Source organism: Castor canadensis, chromosome 14 (assembly GCF_047511655.1).
Source record: "Castor canadensis chromosome 14, mCasCan1.hap1v2, whole genome shotgun sequence".
Taxonomy (NCBI): Eukaryota; Metazoa; Chordata; class Mammalia; order Rodentia; family Castoridae; genus Castor; species Castor canadensis.
Window position 1 is genome coordinate 27,011,853 of NC_133399.1, and position 15,989 is coordinate 27,027,841.

A 15,989-nucleotide genomic window follows, 5' to 3' on the forward strand; every position below is an offset into this window, starting at 1 on the left:
TCTTTTTGCACTGGGATTTGAACTTAGGCCTTCATGCTTGCTAGGCAGTGTTACCACTGGAGCCCCACCTCTAGTCCTTTTCCTCTAGTTATTCTTTGGATAGCATCTTGCATTTTTGCCCAGGACCAACCTCAGACTGCAATCCCTCTACCTTCGCCTCCTGGTAGCTTGAACCACAGCCATCACTCCTGGCTTGTTGGTTGAGATGAGGTCTTGCAAACTTTTTGCCCAGGCTGGACTCAAAACTACAATCCTCCCAACATCTACCTCCTGAGAAGCTGGGATTACAGCTGTGAGCCACCACACCCAGCTCTATTGTATGTTTCTTATTTTGCTGGTTCCTCTGACAGATGATAGTGGACATGAAAGTGTCCTTTTCTCCAAGAATGAATTGTTTTACTAGCATTGATCAAGTGCCTGGAATGTGCTGAACATGGACACAAAGAAATAAGTCAAGATTTTCTGCTCTGGCTGTTTTGAGATGAACTCATATTCAGAAAGTACCATAGGCCTTGAGAAGATTGAGCTAGTGAGTTTAGATAGAGAGAGGTTTGTAGAGCCTTTGATCCATGGTATAGATAATTGGAGACTCTGGAACACTGTGTAGACATTGTGTCCCCTGTCCTCTATCTCCTGTGAACATGGAGATGTTACTTGGCTTATAGCAGCATGTCTGCCACACTACAGGAGTCAGTGAACTTTGATGATGTGGCTGTGGACTTCACCCAGGAGGAGTGGACTTCCCTGGAACCAGCTCAGAGAATCCTGTACAGTGATGTCATGCTGGAGAACTACCAGAACCTGGCCACAGTAGGTAGGACCACCATCTTCATTGTATCCTCTCATGGACTTACTGTGTCACAGGATTGGTGATGTTAACCCTGACTATAGTGGGAAATAACAGAGACATAGGCCCTGCTGATACAGATTTCACTTACTGTGATGGTGTCACCATGTCCAAGGTCAACAACAACTCTGTCAGTCTGATAGACGCTGCCTCTGATGGGCTGAATCAGAAACCTAAGCATGAAGCCCCTCATCTGTGGGTCAGTAAGTACTCAGTGCCTCTATGTGGGAACTACTGGTGGGATGTGACTTAGTGGTAGAGCACTTGCCTGGAATGCACAAGGCCTGCAGGGAAATAAGTCTTACTGCTTTGTAAATGTGTATACAAGACTGAATAGGGGTTTTGAGAGAAAGAGATAAGCAAACTTTGAGGCACAGACAGAGGGGTTTTTATGACTTTCAGGCTTTTTTCTGAAATAATTTCACTGCTTTAATTGAACTCTCATTCCTGAATCCCACAAAGGTCTCCTGAGCCTTGTCTTTTAATCTGTCTTTCCTTTACGTAGGGTGTCAGCCCTTCAAACCCAGTCTGATCTCTTGGTTGGAGCAGGAAAAGTTGGAGAGAGGTCAGAGAAGAGTTCTCCAAGGTGAGTTTTTGTGAAAAACAACCCTGATTATGAAAAACTGAGTGTGTTCACAACTGTAGCAAGGAAACTTTTGAAGGTGAAACTTATTCACAAGGCTAAGGTCATTTTTCTCAGAAGTTAGGAAATCTTTTACTTCCAGTTCAGTTACTTTATTTATACTGGAACTTTTCTTTAGCTTTCCCCCATATTTCCTTTCTTTCCCTGATTTTTTTTCTGGTCACCATCAATTTTAATTTTCATAGATGCCATCCTTAACTTTGACCAATTTTTTGACATAGAGTCTTCTCCAGGCATAGTGCTGCTTGCCTGTAATCACAATACGTAGGAATCTGAGGCAGGAGGATTGAGGATTCAAGTTTCATCTGGGATAAATAGCAATACCCTGTCTCAACGACAACCCCCAAAAAATCCAGGAGCCAGTGGCTCATGCCTGTAATCCTAGCTCCTTGGGAAGATGACATCAGGAGGATCAAAGTATGAGGCCATCTCAGGAAAATAGTCTATGAGAACCTGTCTCCAAAATAAAAGAGTAAAATGAACTGGATGTGTGGTTCAAGTGATAGAGCACCTGTTTGGAAGTGTGAAGCCCTGAGTTCAAATCCTAGCTTACCAAAAAAAAAAAAATGGTAAACCCAAAGTTCTCAAATATCTTTCTGCTTTAACCTTGGTTAATTTGAAAACAAACACAAGTGAACTTTGTGTTCTTTTACTCCTTCAATATTCCATTACTTTCTCCAAACCCTTGCATTTGTTTTTCTTGTTTTACTTCAGAATTGGAAGTACAGTTTGAAACCAAATGGTTAGAATTTCAGCAGGAATTCTCGAGAAGCAACACATTCAATGGGATACAAATGGTAAGAATAAGAAGAAGTGCCGGGCGCCAGTAGCTCTTGCCTGTAATCATAGCTACTCAGGAGGCAGAGATCTTGAGACCCTATCTCAAAGAAAACTTCACCAAAAAAAAAGGCGGGGGGGGCTGGTGGGGTAGTTCAAGGTATAGGCCGTGAGTTCAAGCCCCAGTAACACACACACACACAAACAGTAAAAAGTATATCTTTTTTTTTTTTTCTTTATTAGGTACTGGGGTTTGAACTGAAGGCCTCATGCTTGCTAGGCAAGTGCTCTGCAACTTAGTCCACACTTCCACCCTTAAGAAGAGGTATATCTTATTTTTTAACCTCAGAGAAGATTGATCTGGGATTGTAGTTCTGGCAAAGTGCCTGCTTAGAGTGCCAAGGTCCTCGGCTTGATCTCTAGCACTGCAGAAAAGCAGAAAAGAAAAGAAAATTGGGAATTACATTATATAAAATCATCAAAAATACCCTGGCAGCAGTGACTCATGCCTGTAATCCTAGCTATTTGGAAGGCTGAGATCAGGAAGATCAGGGTTGAAGACCAGCCCAGGCAAATAATTTGTAAGATGCCCATCTCTGAAAAATAAGCAGAACTAAATGGACTTGGATGTATGGCTCAAGCAGTAGAGTTCCTGCTTTGGAAGCTCGAAACCCTGAGTCAAACCCCAGTTCCACCCCCCCCCCCAAAATCATCAAAATAAAAGGTGTTTGACACAAATGGATATATGTAAGAAGGAATATCTCCGAAGAGATACTCTGAATCTAATGAATCTATAGTAAAATTTACTGCTTCAGAGTTCTTACAAATTATACATTCTTATGTATGCAGTTAACATTTGGTGAGGTTTTTTTTGTATTGGGGTTTGAACTCAGGGCTTTGTACTTGCTAGGCAGGGCACTTGGGCCACACCTCCAGCTCATTTGATTTTTAAAAGTATTTCTTGGAACCGTAAAGAAATCTTTTTAAGATCAGAATAGACTGCAGGGGAGGATGTTGTGGCCAATCTAACCAATATACAATGTGAGGCTGTTGTGAATTGGCACAATGAATCCTCCCTGTGCAATGAATGTATGCTAATAAAAACAAAAAACTAAATAAATAAAAAGGAAAACAAGATTAGAGTAGATAGGGATGGGGTTGTAGCTCAGTGGTCAAGATCTTGCCTAGTATGCACGAAGCCCCCTACTGCCACCAAAGATTATAGTGAAGATGGCATGGCATTCTGGGGTAGGTGTTTAATTATACCACTTGAACTTCCTTCTTTTTTTTTTTTCCCCGTGGGACTGGGGCTTGAACTCTTGTACCCTAACCCGTGAGCCACACCTCCTAATCATATCACTCGAAAGAAAGAAATCAAGAGAACACAAACTGAATGCATGTAATGAAAAATCATAATCACAATTTTTTTGTCAGATGGTTGTAATCTTACCAGTTTGCTTCAGAAAATTATTTAATCATCATTCATCCCTCTTACCACCAGGCAGAAGGCCACAATGGAGGGGAACTCTGTGACTGGAAGCAGTATGGAGAATTGTTCAGTAAACACTCATGCCTCAATACACACATGAATACTAAAAGTACAGGGAACACTTATGATTGCAATCAGCATGGAAACGACTTCCATCCTCTCCATAAGAAAACCTCTACTCTCGAGAAACTTTCTGAGTTTAGTCAGAGTGAAGAAATCTTCATGACACCAGATATTGTTTACCAGAAAATTAGCGTAGAAGAGAAATCCTATAAATGTAGTGACTCTGGGAAGTCCTTTGTTAATCAATCACACATTCAGACCCACGAGAGAACTCACAATGGAGATAAACTCTATGAATGCAAGGAACATGGGAGAAGTTTTATAAACTCTACAAACCTCGCTGTGCTTATAGAGACCCTCAATGCAAAAAAACCTTACAGATGTAAGGAATGCGGAAAAGGCTATAGATACCTTGCATACCTAAACATTCATATGCGCACCCACACTGGGGAGAAGCCCTATGAATGTAAAGAGTGTGGGAAGGCCTTCAATTATTCCAACTCATTTCAAATCCATGGAAGAACTCACACTGGAGAGAAACCCTATATATGTAAGCAGTGTGGAAAAGCCTTCACTCAGTACTCTGGCCTTAGTATCCACATGCGGTCTCACAGTGGAGACAAGCCCTACAAATGTAAGGAATGTGGGAAAACCTTCCTTACATCCTCACGCCTCATTCAGCATATCAGAACTCACACAGGAGAAAAGCCTTTTGTGTGTGTCAAATGTGGGAAAGCCTTCGCTGTGTCCTCAAATCTTAGTGGACATTTGAGAAGTCACTTCGAAGAGAAGACCTGCAAGTGTAAGATATGTGGGAAAGTTTTTGGGTATCCCTCATGTCTTAATAATCACATGCGAACTCACAGTACCCAAAAGTCATACACATGTAAGGAATGTGGGAAGGCTTTTAACCATTCTGCTCACCTTAAAATCCACATGCGAATCCACACTGGAGAAAAGCCCTATGAGTGTAAACGGTGTGGGAGAGCCTTCAGTCATTCCAGTTCATTTCAAATCCATGAAAGGACACACACTGGAGAGAAGCCCTATGAGTGTAAGGAGTGTGGGAAAGCCTTCACATGTTCCAGTTCCCTTAGAATTCATGAAAGGACTCACACTGAAGAGAAACCTTATAAATGTCAGCAATGTGAGAAAGCCTACAGTCATCCTCGTTCACTTCGAAGACATGAAAGAACTCACCAGTGAAAAGTACTGTCCATGTAGGCAATGTAAGAATAGTCCTCATTTGACCCAATGTTTTTTAAAGACATGAATAAACTCACACTGGAAAGAAACTATCAGAATTATTTCAGCAGCTTGGCACTGTAGGGTATATCTATAGTTCTTGCTATATGGGAGGCTGAAGCAGGAGGATTACAAATTTGAGATCAGCCTGGGAAGCATAGTAAGACCATTATCTCAAAAAACAAATTAAGCTGGAGGCATGGCTCAAATAGTAGAGTGCTTGAGTTCTAGCATGAGGCCCTGAGTTCAGTGCCCAGTACAAAAAAAACCACATAAAAACCCCACAGTACTATTCATACATGGGGATTCTTAATAATGATTCCAACTGCATTAACATCTATGAACAAAATACTTGAAGGATAAAAAAACCTTGAATCTGGGTATATTTGTTCAGTCTTGTATTTAAACATTGTTGAGCAGCGTGTGGCAGGGTATATCTGTGGTCTCAGGTACTCAGGAGGCTCAGGCACAAGAGTCACTCAAGCCCATAAGTTGAAAATTAGCCTGGACAACATAGAGAAAAACTTGGGTTCCTCCCAGGATTTTTGTACCAGTCTTTAATATGCTAGTCTTGGCATTTTATTCCTACAGAAGCCAGGTTCCTGTCATCTTCCCACATCACGTCTCTGTTGAGGATCTTTTGAAAATGATCCAGCAGAGTCCACTCTTCCTGGGTGAAGTTCACAGCCACATCCTCAAAGATCACTGTGTCCATTTCAGGGCTTATGAGGCAGCGGTGTCTGCACTAGTGCTCCTGTGCAAGTCAGAGTGGTATGGAGACTCAGTACAACCACTAGAGATCCTTAGGAACATGACAAACCTAGTCAGGCACTCTACCACTTGAGCCACACCCCAGTCCATAGCAAACCTTGTGCAATGTAATGCATTTTCCTCCTCTGGCTTTCAAGATTTTTCAGAATTTCTTGTAAGGATTTTTCCATTATCTTTGCTATTCTGTAGTCTAAAATTAGGTGCCTGTGTATGTGTGTGTGTTGTTTGCTTTTTATTTATCCTGCTTGGTGTTCTCTGAGTGTCTTGTGTCTGTCTTTTGGTGTCTGACATGACTTTTGTGAAATTATCATTGTTTCAAATATTTCTTCTATTTCTTTCTCTCATTATGTTTTAGAATTCCTGTGATTCATGTGTTACATCTTTTGTATTTGTCCCACAGGTTTTTTTTTTTTTTTGGTGGTACTGGAGTTTGACCTCAGGGCTCACACTTGCTAGGCAGGTGCTCTACCACTTGAGCCACTCCATCAGCCCTTTTCTGTGTTGGGTATTTTTGAGATGGGGTCTTATGAACTATTTGCTAGAGATGCTCTAGCATCTCTTTTTTTATTCTTAGAGTTTCCATCTGTCTTCTTATACTACCCATCTGTTCTTGGATGCTGCCTACCCATTAGGACTCATAGCTTATTGTCATAATTGTTTTAGAATTTTAATCTGATCATTTCAACATCCCTGCTATATGTGGTTCTGGTGCTTGCTCTATCTCTTCAAACTGATTTTGCCTTTTAGTATGCCTTGTAAATTTTCCTTGGTAGGTGGACATGACATACTGGATAAGTAGTCTGTTAGTGATATGGTATAAGGTGTCAGGAGAGAGGAAGCAGATATTGGTTCAGCATTAGATCTTAGAGTTTTAATGAGTCTATGTGTTTGGACTGCACTACACAACTTCACAGGTTTTTGTACCCCTCCCCCCCAGCCCTCCTTAGTTGGTCAGAATTACTAGAACTGGCTGCATTTGGTTATTTCCCTTCCCCTATGTTATTGAGGCTCTGATAAAACTCTTTAACAGAACTAGTTTCTTCCTGGTCTTCCATTTCCTGGGATAAAAACTGACAAAATCATGGGGACTGCTATGGCTGGATTTAACTCTCATTGTAGTCCACACCTAGCCTTCAACAACTCTGCAGTTACCTCCTACTCTGCCACTGGTTCTGCTGTAAAGGGATGTGATTCTCTGATTGGTCTCTGATCTGGGGGTTGAGAACAGCTTTCCCTATGACCTCATTTCTTTTCTGCATCTAAGAAGAGGCATTTCTTTCAGGCCATTCAACTTTTACCTTCCTAGGACCAGTTGATAACTTCCAAGCTCATTACATGGGAGCTCAAGTCTGTACATATTCTAAAAATGCCTTCATCAGTGCCAAGCCTTGCTACATGAACATCCATCCACTATAGGAGTTCACAGTGGACAGAGCCCTGTGGATGTAAGGAGGGTTGGAAAGCTGAGAGACAGTGGCACACCCCTGTAATCCTAGCTGCTTTGGTAGCAGAGGCATGAGGATTGCAAGTTTGAGACCAGCCCCAACAATTAGCAAGACCCAATCTCAAAAACAAAAAACACCAGGCATGGTGGCTAAACTTCTACCTACTTGGGAAGCTGAGATCAAGAAGATTTATGTTTAAGGCCAGTTGGGGCAAATACTTTGGAAGGCCCAATCTATAGAATAACTAGAACAAAAAACACTGGAGGTATAGCTCAGACAGTAGAGCACTTTCTTTGCAAGCACAAAGCCCTCAGTTCAAACTGCAGTGTCACAGAAAAAAAAAAAAAACACAATCAAAAACAACAGGGCTTCTGGGTGCCAGTGGCTCATTCCTGTAATTCTAGCTGCTCAGGATGAGAGATCACGAGTACTGTGGCTTGGAGCCAGCCCAGGCAAATAGTACTCAAGACCTTATCTCAAAAAAACCCATCACAAAAAAAGGGTTGGTCCAGTGGCTCAAGGTGAAGGCCCTGAGTTCAAAACCCAGGACCGCCAAAAGAAAAAAAGAAAATCTGGGGGACATGGCTCAAGTGGTAGAGTTCTTGCCTTTCAAGCATGAGATTCTGAGTTTAATTCAGTAACACAAAAATAAAAAAAGTCTAACCAAGGCATGTGGTTTCTTGACTTGTACATGTCTGCTAATCTTCCCTGTGGAGGGGGAATTTTTTTTTTTTTTTTGCAGTGTCGAGGATTGAACTGAGGGCCTTTCACATGCTTCACCAGCACTCTATCTACACACTTACTGACACTCCCTAAAATTTTTCATCTGATTTGATAATCTCCAAAGTGTTTGGTAAATCAGTTAAATCATCAGGTACCACAGGTCTGTCTCTAAATTGCTAATGTAAAGACTCTTACGGGTCCCCAGGAGGAGGTATGGTTGCCAGGTCTTGGCCCTGTCTTTCTGTTGCTTTCTGATAGATAAGAACTTGTGTGTGTGTGTGTATGAGTATCACTCATGGTGAGCCAAAGTATCAGCTGTGTCAAGGCATTGGTACAGGGTATGAAGATCTGATGATAGGAGAGCTGGCCTGTAATCTGGGGAGAGGTGGAGACTCCTTGTAAAAATAGGTCTTTAGACTCAGAGTCCAGAATGGAGAGAGTGGGCCTCAGGGTTAGAAACAGTCTGTGGGGTATTGGGGTCCAAGTGCTCAACAAAGTAATAGAATATGCCATGTGCAGTGGTACACATCTGTAGTCCTCACTACTCAGGAGGCCTGGCCCAGGAGTTTGAGGCCAGGCTGGGCAACATAGTAAGACTCCATCTAAAAAAATGCAGGCATTGTATCATGCCAGTTTTACAGGGGAGAGTGCAAGCTCCCCAAGGAGGCATCTGTCTTAGCATAGTCACAGCAATGGTGGCATGAACCCTTTTCCATGCCATAAATATCCAATGCAATAAAAGAAGTGGTTTTGAGTCCCTCCTGGGGATGACTTTTGTGTTAGCATCTTTCTGTCCATGTGACAGAAGAACTTAAAAAGTTTATTTTGGGGTTTCAGTCCGTCGTTGCTTGGTTCCATTGCTTTTGGGCCAGTGACAGGCAGTACGTCATGGCATGAAGCACATGGTGCCAGGAAGCAAAAGAGCAAGGAAAGGGTTTCAGTAATCCTGTGCTACACTACCACATGACCTAGCTTACTTCCACAAGGCCCCATCTCCAAGAGGTTCCACCACGTCCTAATGGTGCTATAGGCTGGGAACCTAGCCTTTACCATGTGACCTGTGGTAGACATTTCAGATCCAAACCATAACCCTCTGCACCCTTTCTACTTCTCTTTTCATCCGTATCACAGCCTTTCCCTCCCTTACCCCCAGGGATGGCAGTTGTGAGGAAAGCCCTCCTATTTTGTGCAAGCATTCATTATGGAGGACTTGGGGGATCCCATAAAAGGCAGTAACTTTGGGGTCTCATGCTCTCATTTCCTGGGCAGAAAGCCATAGTTTTGAACCCCATGACAAAGACCCTAAACGCCAACCAGCCCTTTCTTCATTGTCTCTTTGAACAAAGTCTTCTAAGTAGTCTGCATGTGGATAAAGCTTTTAGTCTTTTTTCTTTTTCACTCTTCTGTGTGCCTCCTATCCTTTCTACCCTCTGGATGGTTTCCAGATAAAGGCCTGGTGGCCCCAAGTGAACCTATATATTCTTTTCCCTTATCCCCTTATCAAATTTGGAGACCCTAGTATTGGTCCCAAAGCCCACCAGGTCAGGACAGTGAGCAACAGATGGAAGGAACAACATTGTAGCCACCAGACCCAATACTTTTTCCCAAGGTATAATATCCAGTGCTGTGAAGGGGGCCTCCATGCTAGCTGTACAGAACACCCAGGCTTCCAGGTGATCTCTTCGTAGTCTCAAACTGTTCAAACAAGAAATTAGAATTTGCCTAACACATGCCTGGCTGCTTGCTGATGATGCCTCATCTATGTCACATCACTGCCATGGCACAAGAGGACTGTAGTCTAGCTCTACTCCCTTCAAGAGTCCCTTTTAAGAATGATATGTAGGCCAACACACACACAAAAAAAAGGGTTGGTGGAGTGGCTTAAGGTGTAAGCCATGAGTTCAAACCCTAATACTGCAAAAAAAAAGAAAAAAAGATTTGAAGTTATCTTAATTTCCCACATGTTTTTGGGTGAGCTAAGATTTTCTGGGAAATAGCAAATAGCTGCTGGGCATTTTGTAGGTGTTAAGGTATTAGTTTACAGAGCTAAAGGATGGTTAGCATATACTGACATAAGGTTAGAAAGAGACCAAAAGAAAGCTGAGTGCCAGTGGCTCATACCTGTTATCCTAGCTACTTAGGAGGCTAAGCTGGGAAGGATCAAGGTTCAAGGCCAACCCAGGCAAGAAGTTGTGGGGACCTCCCTCCAACTCCAAAATAACCAAAGCAAAAATTGAACTGGAGGTGTGGCTTAAGTAGTAGAGGCTTTGTTTTGCAAGCAGGAAGCCCTGAGTTCAAACCCCAGCCCTGCCAAAAGAGGGAGAAAAATACATCTGTAGCCAACTGGCTTTTTTTTTGCAGTATTCGGGTTTGAACTTGGCCTACGCTTATAGCCATTCCACCAGCCCTTTTTTGTGATGGGTTTTTTCGAGATAGGGTCTCTCAGACTATTTGCCCAGGCTGGCTTCGAACCATCATACTCCTGATCTCTGCCTCCTCAGTAGCTAGGATTACATCATGAGCCACTGACACCCAGCCCAACTAATATTTTTGTAACTGTTTTGAGATGGGGTCTCACTTTGTAGCCCAGGCTGGCCTTGAATTCATGATGGTTCTGCCTTATTTTCCTGAGTGCTGGGATTGGAGATGTGCACCACCATGCCTGGCTCTTAACCAACTGATTTTTTGACAAGTGAGCTGAGTACGTTCAGTGGGGAGAGAGTAAAATCTTCAACTGGACAATTGGATTTCCACACAAAAGAGTGGAAGGTGGGGGCTGGGGTGCAGTTCAGTAGTGGAGTGCTTGCACAACATGTGCAAAGACCTGGGTTCCATCCTAGCACTGAAAAAAACAAAGCGGGGCAGGGGGAGCCAGATGTGTAGCACATGCCTCCACTCAGTTCCAGCTAGCTGGGAAGCTGAGGCAAGAGGAGCACTTGAGCTGCGAGTTCAAGACCAATCTGAGCAATATAGTGAGACCCCGTCTCAAAAAAAATTTTTTTTTTAAGATTAAATTTATTTTGCAGTACTAGGGCTGGAACTCAGGGTTTTCGCCTTGAGCCGCTCCACCAGCCCTTTTTTGTGAAGGGTTTTTTCAAGACAGGGTCTCACGGAACTATCTGCCCAGGCTGGCTTTGAACTCGATCCTCCTTGAGTAGCAAGGATCACAGATGTGAGCCACCATTGCCCAGTGAGAATAATGTGGTTTCAGAGCTGGGTATTGCGGCAGGTGCCTGTGGTCCCAGCTGCTCTAGAAGTAGAGGCAGGAGGTCAACACCAGCCAGAACATACCTAGAACCAGGGAAATAGATCAGAAATATTGGAAGACCCCTCCTCTTTAAAAAAAGAAAATAGGAGTGGTGGCTCAAACTGTAGAACTCCTGCCTGGCAAGTGTGAGGCCTTGAGTTCAAATCCCAGTATCATTTTTTAAAAAAGTACAAATATGGAAACAGACGAATAATTTCACCAGAGAAGATACATGATGACCAGCAAGTACGTGAAAAGAGTAGGGGTGGATCAGAACCGCAATGAGGGGACTGGGGAGGTAGCTCAGTGGTAGAGTGTGTGTTAGCAGGCACAAGGCTGTGGGTTTAATCCTTGTCTCCCCCCCCACCATCACAATGACATATCACTTTACCCCACAGATGACAGCATTATCAGAAAAGAAAGTAAGTTGCTAGGCACCGTGCCTTACTCCTGTCGTCCTAGCTTCTTCACAGGGAGCAACTGGGAGAATCGTGGTTTGAGGCCAGCCTGAACAAGTTTGAAAAACCCTATCTCAACCCGTCAAAGCTGGGCGTGGTGGTGCACGCCTGTCATCCCAACTATACAGGAAATGTAAATAGGAAGATCACGGCCCAGGCCAGCGCACGCGTGAGTCCGAGACCCTCTTTGAAAAATAAGTAAAAACAAAGGGTCTGGGGCATGGCTCAAGTGGTGGAGCACCTGCCTGGCAAGCGCAAGGCCCTGAGTTCAAAGCCCAGTGCCGCCCAAAGGAAGGGAGGGAGGGAGGGAAGGGAAGGATTAGCAAAGATGTGGCAAAACTGGAAACTGTGTTATTACTGGCAGCAAACTGCTGTCACAGATCCGCAACAGTATGGTGGGTCCTAAAAGTGTTAAGCTGTGTTGGGCACAGCAGGGCACCTTTGTCAGCTTCCCAACTACTGCACAGCCCTGGGGTATATAGTGACTTCCAGGTCAGCTGGGCTACATGGTAACACCCTGTCTTAAAAAAAAGACAAAAAGAAAAACAGAAAAAAATTAAACCAAATTACTATACGATCCAAAAATAGTGACAGCTGGGACTCAGAGATATCTATACACCAGTGTTCAGAGCACCATTTTTCACAAAGCCATCATTTGAAATAGTTCAAAGAAGCTTTTTTTTTTTTTCTTTTTGTCATTTAGAGGGTGCCTGGTTTGCATACCCCTTAAAAATGTGCCATACATCAGATAAATCCTGCGGCTGTGAAGACCCCAGACGTCTGCTGCCCTTCAGATCCTTCTGACCCAGAAATTCCCTCCACAGTGTTGAACATCATCACATAATCCCCCTCTCATTCCCTTCTCCACTGAGCAGTGATCCCAAGTCAAAGCCTGGAAGGAGATGTCCTTAAGACTTCCTCCATCTGCTTACGGGTCAGAGATCTGCCCAGCTAAAGCTTGTGTGTTACTGCCACCTTGTGGTCACGTATTTGTCTTTATTCAGACAAGGAATCACTTAACATCCTACATGTGCATTTATTTATATATTTAGGTGAAACTGGGGTTTCATACTGGGGTTCGAACTCAGGGCCTGATGCTTGCTAGGCATGTGCTCTACCACTTGAGCCACTCCACCAGCCCTATTTTGTGATGGGTGTTTTCGAGGTAGGGTCTACTATTTGCCTGGGGTTGGCCTTGAACCGGTATCCTCCTGATCTCTGCCTCCTGAGTAGCTAGGATTACAGACGTGAGCCACCAGTGCCCAGCTGTATTTTTATTTTTTATATATAGACCCCTGATCTATTCGAAGTTTGCTATTGTGTCAGGTAGATTTAATTTCATCTTTTCCCTGATGGCTAAACAGTTGTCCTAGTACCTTTCATTACAAACTGTACTTTTGCCCCATAGATCTGAAATACTTTTTTTTTTTTGGCAGTACTGGGGTTTGAACGCAGGGTCTTGAGATTGCTAAAGAAAGCACAATTTTTTTTCTTACATTGTTACTGTTTGCACTCCAAGTCTTGTGCTTCCTTGGCAGGTGCTTTAGCTCTTGAGCCATATCCTTACCCTCCCCACCTTTTTTTGAGACAAAATCTTACTATGTAGTCAGGCCTGCCTGGAACTCATAACTCTCCTGCCTCAGTCTCCCCAGTGCTGAGATTACAGGTGTACACTACTGCACCCAGCTTCTGATATACATTTTTTGAATATAAAACTATTTATTGACCACTGTTAACTTTTTTTTTTTTACAATAAAGTACACAACATACAGTTGGATTCAGTTCTGATTATTACAAAGTTGTTTTCCTGGCTTCTGCAGAATGAGTAACCCAAATACTGCAAAGGTTGAACCTATATGTAAGGAACGAGTTTGGGGAAAGAAAAAGCTTGTGAGTCAATAATTTATAAAATTTTGTTCACCCATTTATGCCAGCAGGTCCTAAATTGCCAACATCTCTAACCAGCTGATTATATTTCCATGAACCAAGTCTGAGATGTTCCATGATTCATGAACTTTTAATACACAGATTTCAACTTTCTGTAAAGGACTGGCTCACTAGAGGAACCTTTAAATGTTCATTTAGTTTTGTTTAGCTAATTAAAACAAACCAGGATTTGTCTAGTTTCCTCATCTGGCTGGGAAACTTGTTGGTATTGATAATGGGGAATTTTACAAATATACAATTGCATTTATGTGTCTGTATTAAACAAAACTAGCAGATGTGGTGATGTATGCCCATAATCCCAGCAGTTGAGGTAGGAAGATTGCAAGTTTGAGGCCAGACTGAGCTGCTCAGTGAGATCCTGTCTCAGAAAAACAAAAGCTGGGGATGAAGCCCAGTAGTACAGCGCTTGCCTAGCATGGGCAGGGCCCTGGGTTCAATCCCTAGCACCTAAAAAAAAACAAGCCCCAAACCTTCGAATTAAGTATTTTATGTATACACCAATACAAACTAAAAACTCAGAATGGTCCTTTGACATACCAGTTAAATTCTGACTAATGACTGGACAATTTCCCTAACATTTAGAAAAAAAGCTATTCTCAAATGCAGAGGAAAAATACCATGTTATCAAATAGTCTTTTCTGATAAAAGAAGCAAATACAGAAAACTTTTATTTGTTCAAAGTAACCAGTGCTAATTGATGCAAAAAAATAAAAAATAAAAAATAACCCAACAACTCCCCAATACTACCTTCAAAGCCAGCATACTAAACTTGATTTTCATCAGAATGTGGTCATCTTTTTCACACTAGTAATTCAAAAACCAAGACTTACATGTTTTTTATATATAGAGAAGACACAGTGCAAACAATTACTGAGCTTCATCTTCTGGACAAGAATGCCAGGTTAGTCTCTCTTCATAAAACACAATTACAATCTGAGGACACTTTAGATTTGCTTCTTTTGCCAGCATCAAGTTGGCCTCATCTGAATCTTTCCATTTCATGAGAAACATCAATTCTCCACTGCTGTCTGTGACACCAATTATTCATCCAGGATCAAGACCTCTAGCAAGGCTTCTTGGTTTGTCAGCAGCATCTCCTTTCTTCTTTGATTTGCTATCAGTGAATCATCAGATTCACTGTCAGGTAAAAATTTTCTTTTTGAACCACCTTTTTCTTTACTAGCTTTTTGAGAACTAAGAAATGCTTCAATTAACTCCTGACAATCTAAATTTTCTTCAGGTTCCCAAATATTGCCAGCATCTCCAAATCCCTTCCACTTCAGGAAATACTCCACCTTCCCATTCACTACTTTTTTCACCACAAACTCTTCAGGCTCTGTCTCTTCAACTTGTTTACTCTTTCCATTCTGTTTCTTTTCCCAATTTTTGCAAAGTAGTTTCTTGGAACCCATTTTTAATTGCAGACTTGAAGAACTAGTGCTCTGATGATCTGGATCGTGGGCCCTGAAATCCATTTAAAACTAAATTTCCAATTTCTTGGGTCTATTTCTAGATAATCCATTTATCTGTTTCCTACTTCTGTTGGTACCACACTGTTAGTAACAGAGGCTTTATAGTGTGCTTTAATATTTGAATGTCATCACCATTCTTGTTTTTAGGCATTTCTTTTTCTTTGGTTGTTATCACATATTTGTATGAACTTTTTCTTTTTCTTTTTTTTTTTTGTGGTACTGGGGCTTGAACTCAGTCACTCCACCAGCCCTTTTCTGTGAAGGGTTTTTTCAAGATAGGGTCTTGTGGAACTATTTGCCCCAGCTGGCTTTGAACCATGATCCTCCTGATCTCTGTCTCCTGAGTAGCTGGGATTACAGCTGTGAGTCACTGGTACCTGGCTCTTTTTTTACCTTTTATTTTTAAAATTTACAGTACTGGGGATTGAACCCAGGCTTGCTAGGCAAGCACTTTACCGCTTCAAGTATGCTCTCAGCCTGTTTGGATTTTAAGACAGGGTGTCAGTAACTGGGTTGACCTGGAACTCACCATACTTCTGCATCTGCCTCCTCCGTAGCTGGGATTACAGATGTGCTCCAGCACATGTGTGGCTCCTGGAAGAACTTTCATATCAATGTGCCTAACTCCATAAAAACCTTTTGATATCTTTATTGGGATTATGTTACATTTCTGAATAAACCCTTGGGAAATACCATTAATGGTAGTGCTATTTTGAAACACTGTATAAGTGGTCCCAGGCCATATGGCAAGATCATAAAAATAACACTACAAATACATATTTGAAAGAAAAAAATAAAGATTTACAGCAAATATGATTCCATTTAACTGGCAAAGTAATGAGTACAGCGTGGTGTCCCACTA

The 15,989-nt window shown here is 42.3% G+C and overlaps 1 protein-coding gene and 1 pseudogene across 1 annotated transcript in view; one reads left to right on the forward strand and one right to left on the reverse strand.

The window, feature by feature from the left end:
* Window positions 1-7,669, forward strand: part of LOC109687771 (uncharacterized) — a 51,209-nt gene extending 43,540 nt beyond the window's left edge. The window contains exons 14-17 of the mRNA XM_020165811.2: window positions 688-814; window positions 1,353-1,433; window positions 2,205-2,287; window positions 3,769-7,669. Coding sequence (XP_020021400.2) covers window positions 688-814; window positions 1,353-1,433; window positions 2,205-2,287; window positions 3,769-5,025 — 1,548 coding nt within the window. The 3' untranslated portion in view covers window positions 5,026-7,669. The remainder of the gene's footprint in view (window positions 1-687; window positions 815-1,352; window positions 1,434-2,204; window positions 2,288-3,768) is intronic.
* Window positions 7,670-14,522: 6,853 nt separating this feature from the next.
* Window positions 14,523-15,105, reverse strand: LOC109687761 (chromobox protein homolog 3 pseudogene; annotated as a pseudogene).
* Window positions 15,106-15,989: the final 884 nt, after the last annotated feature.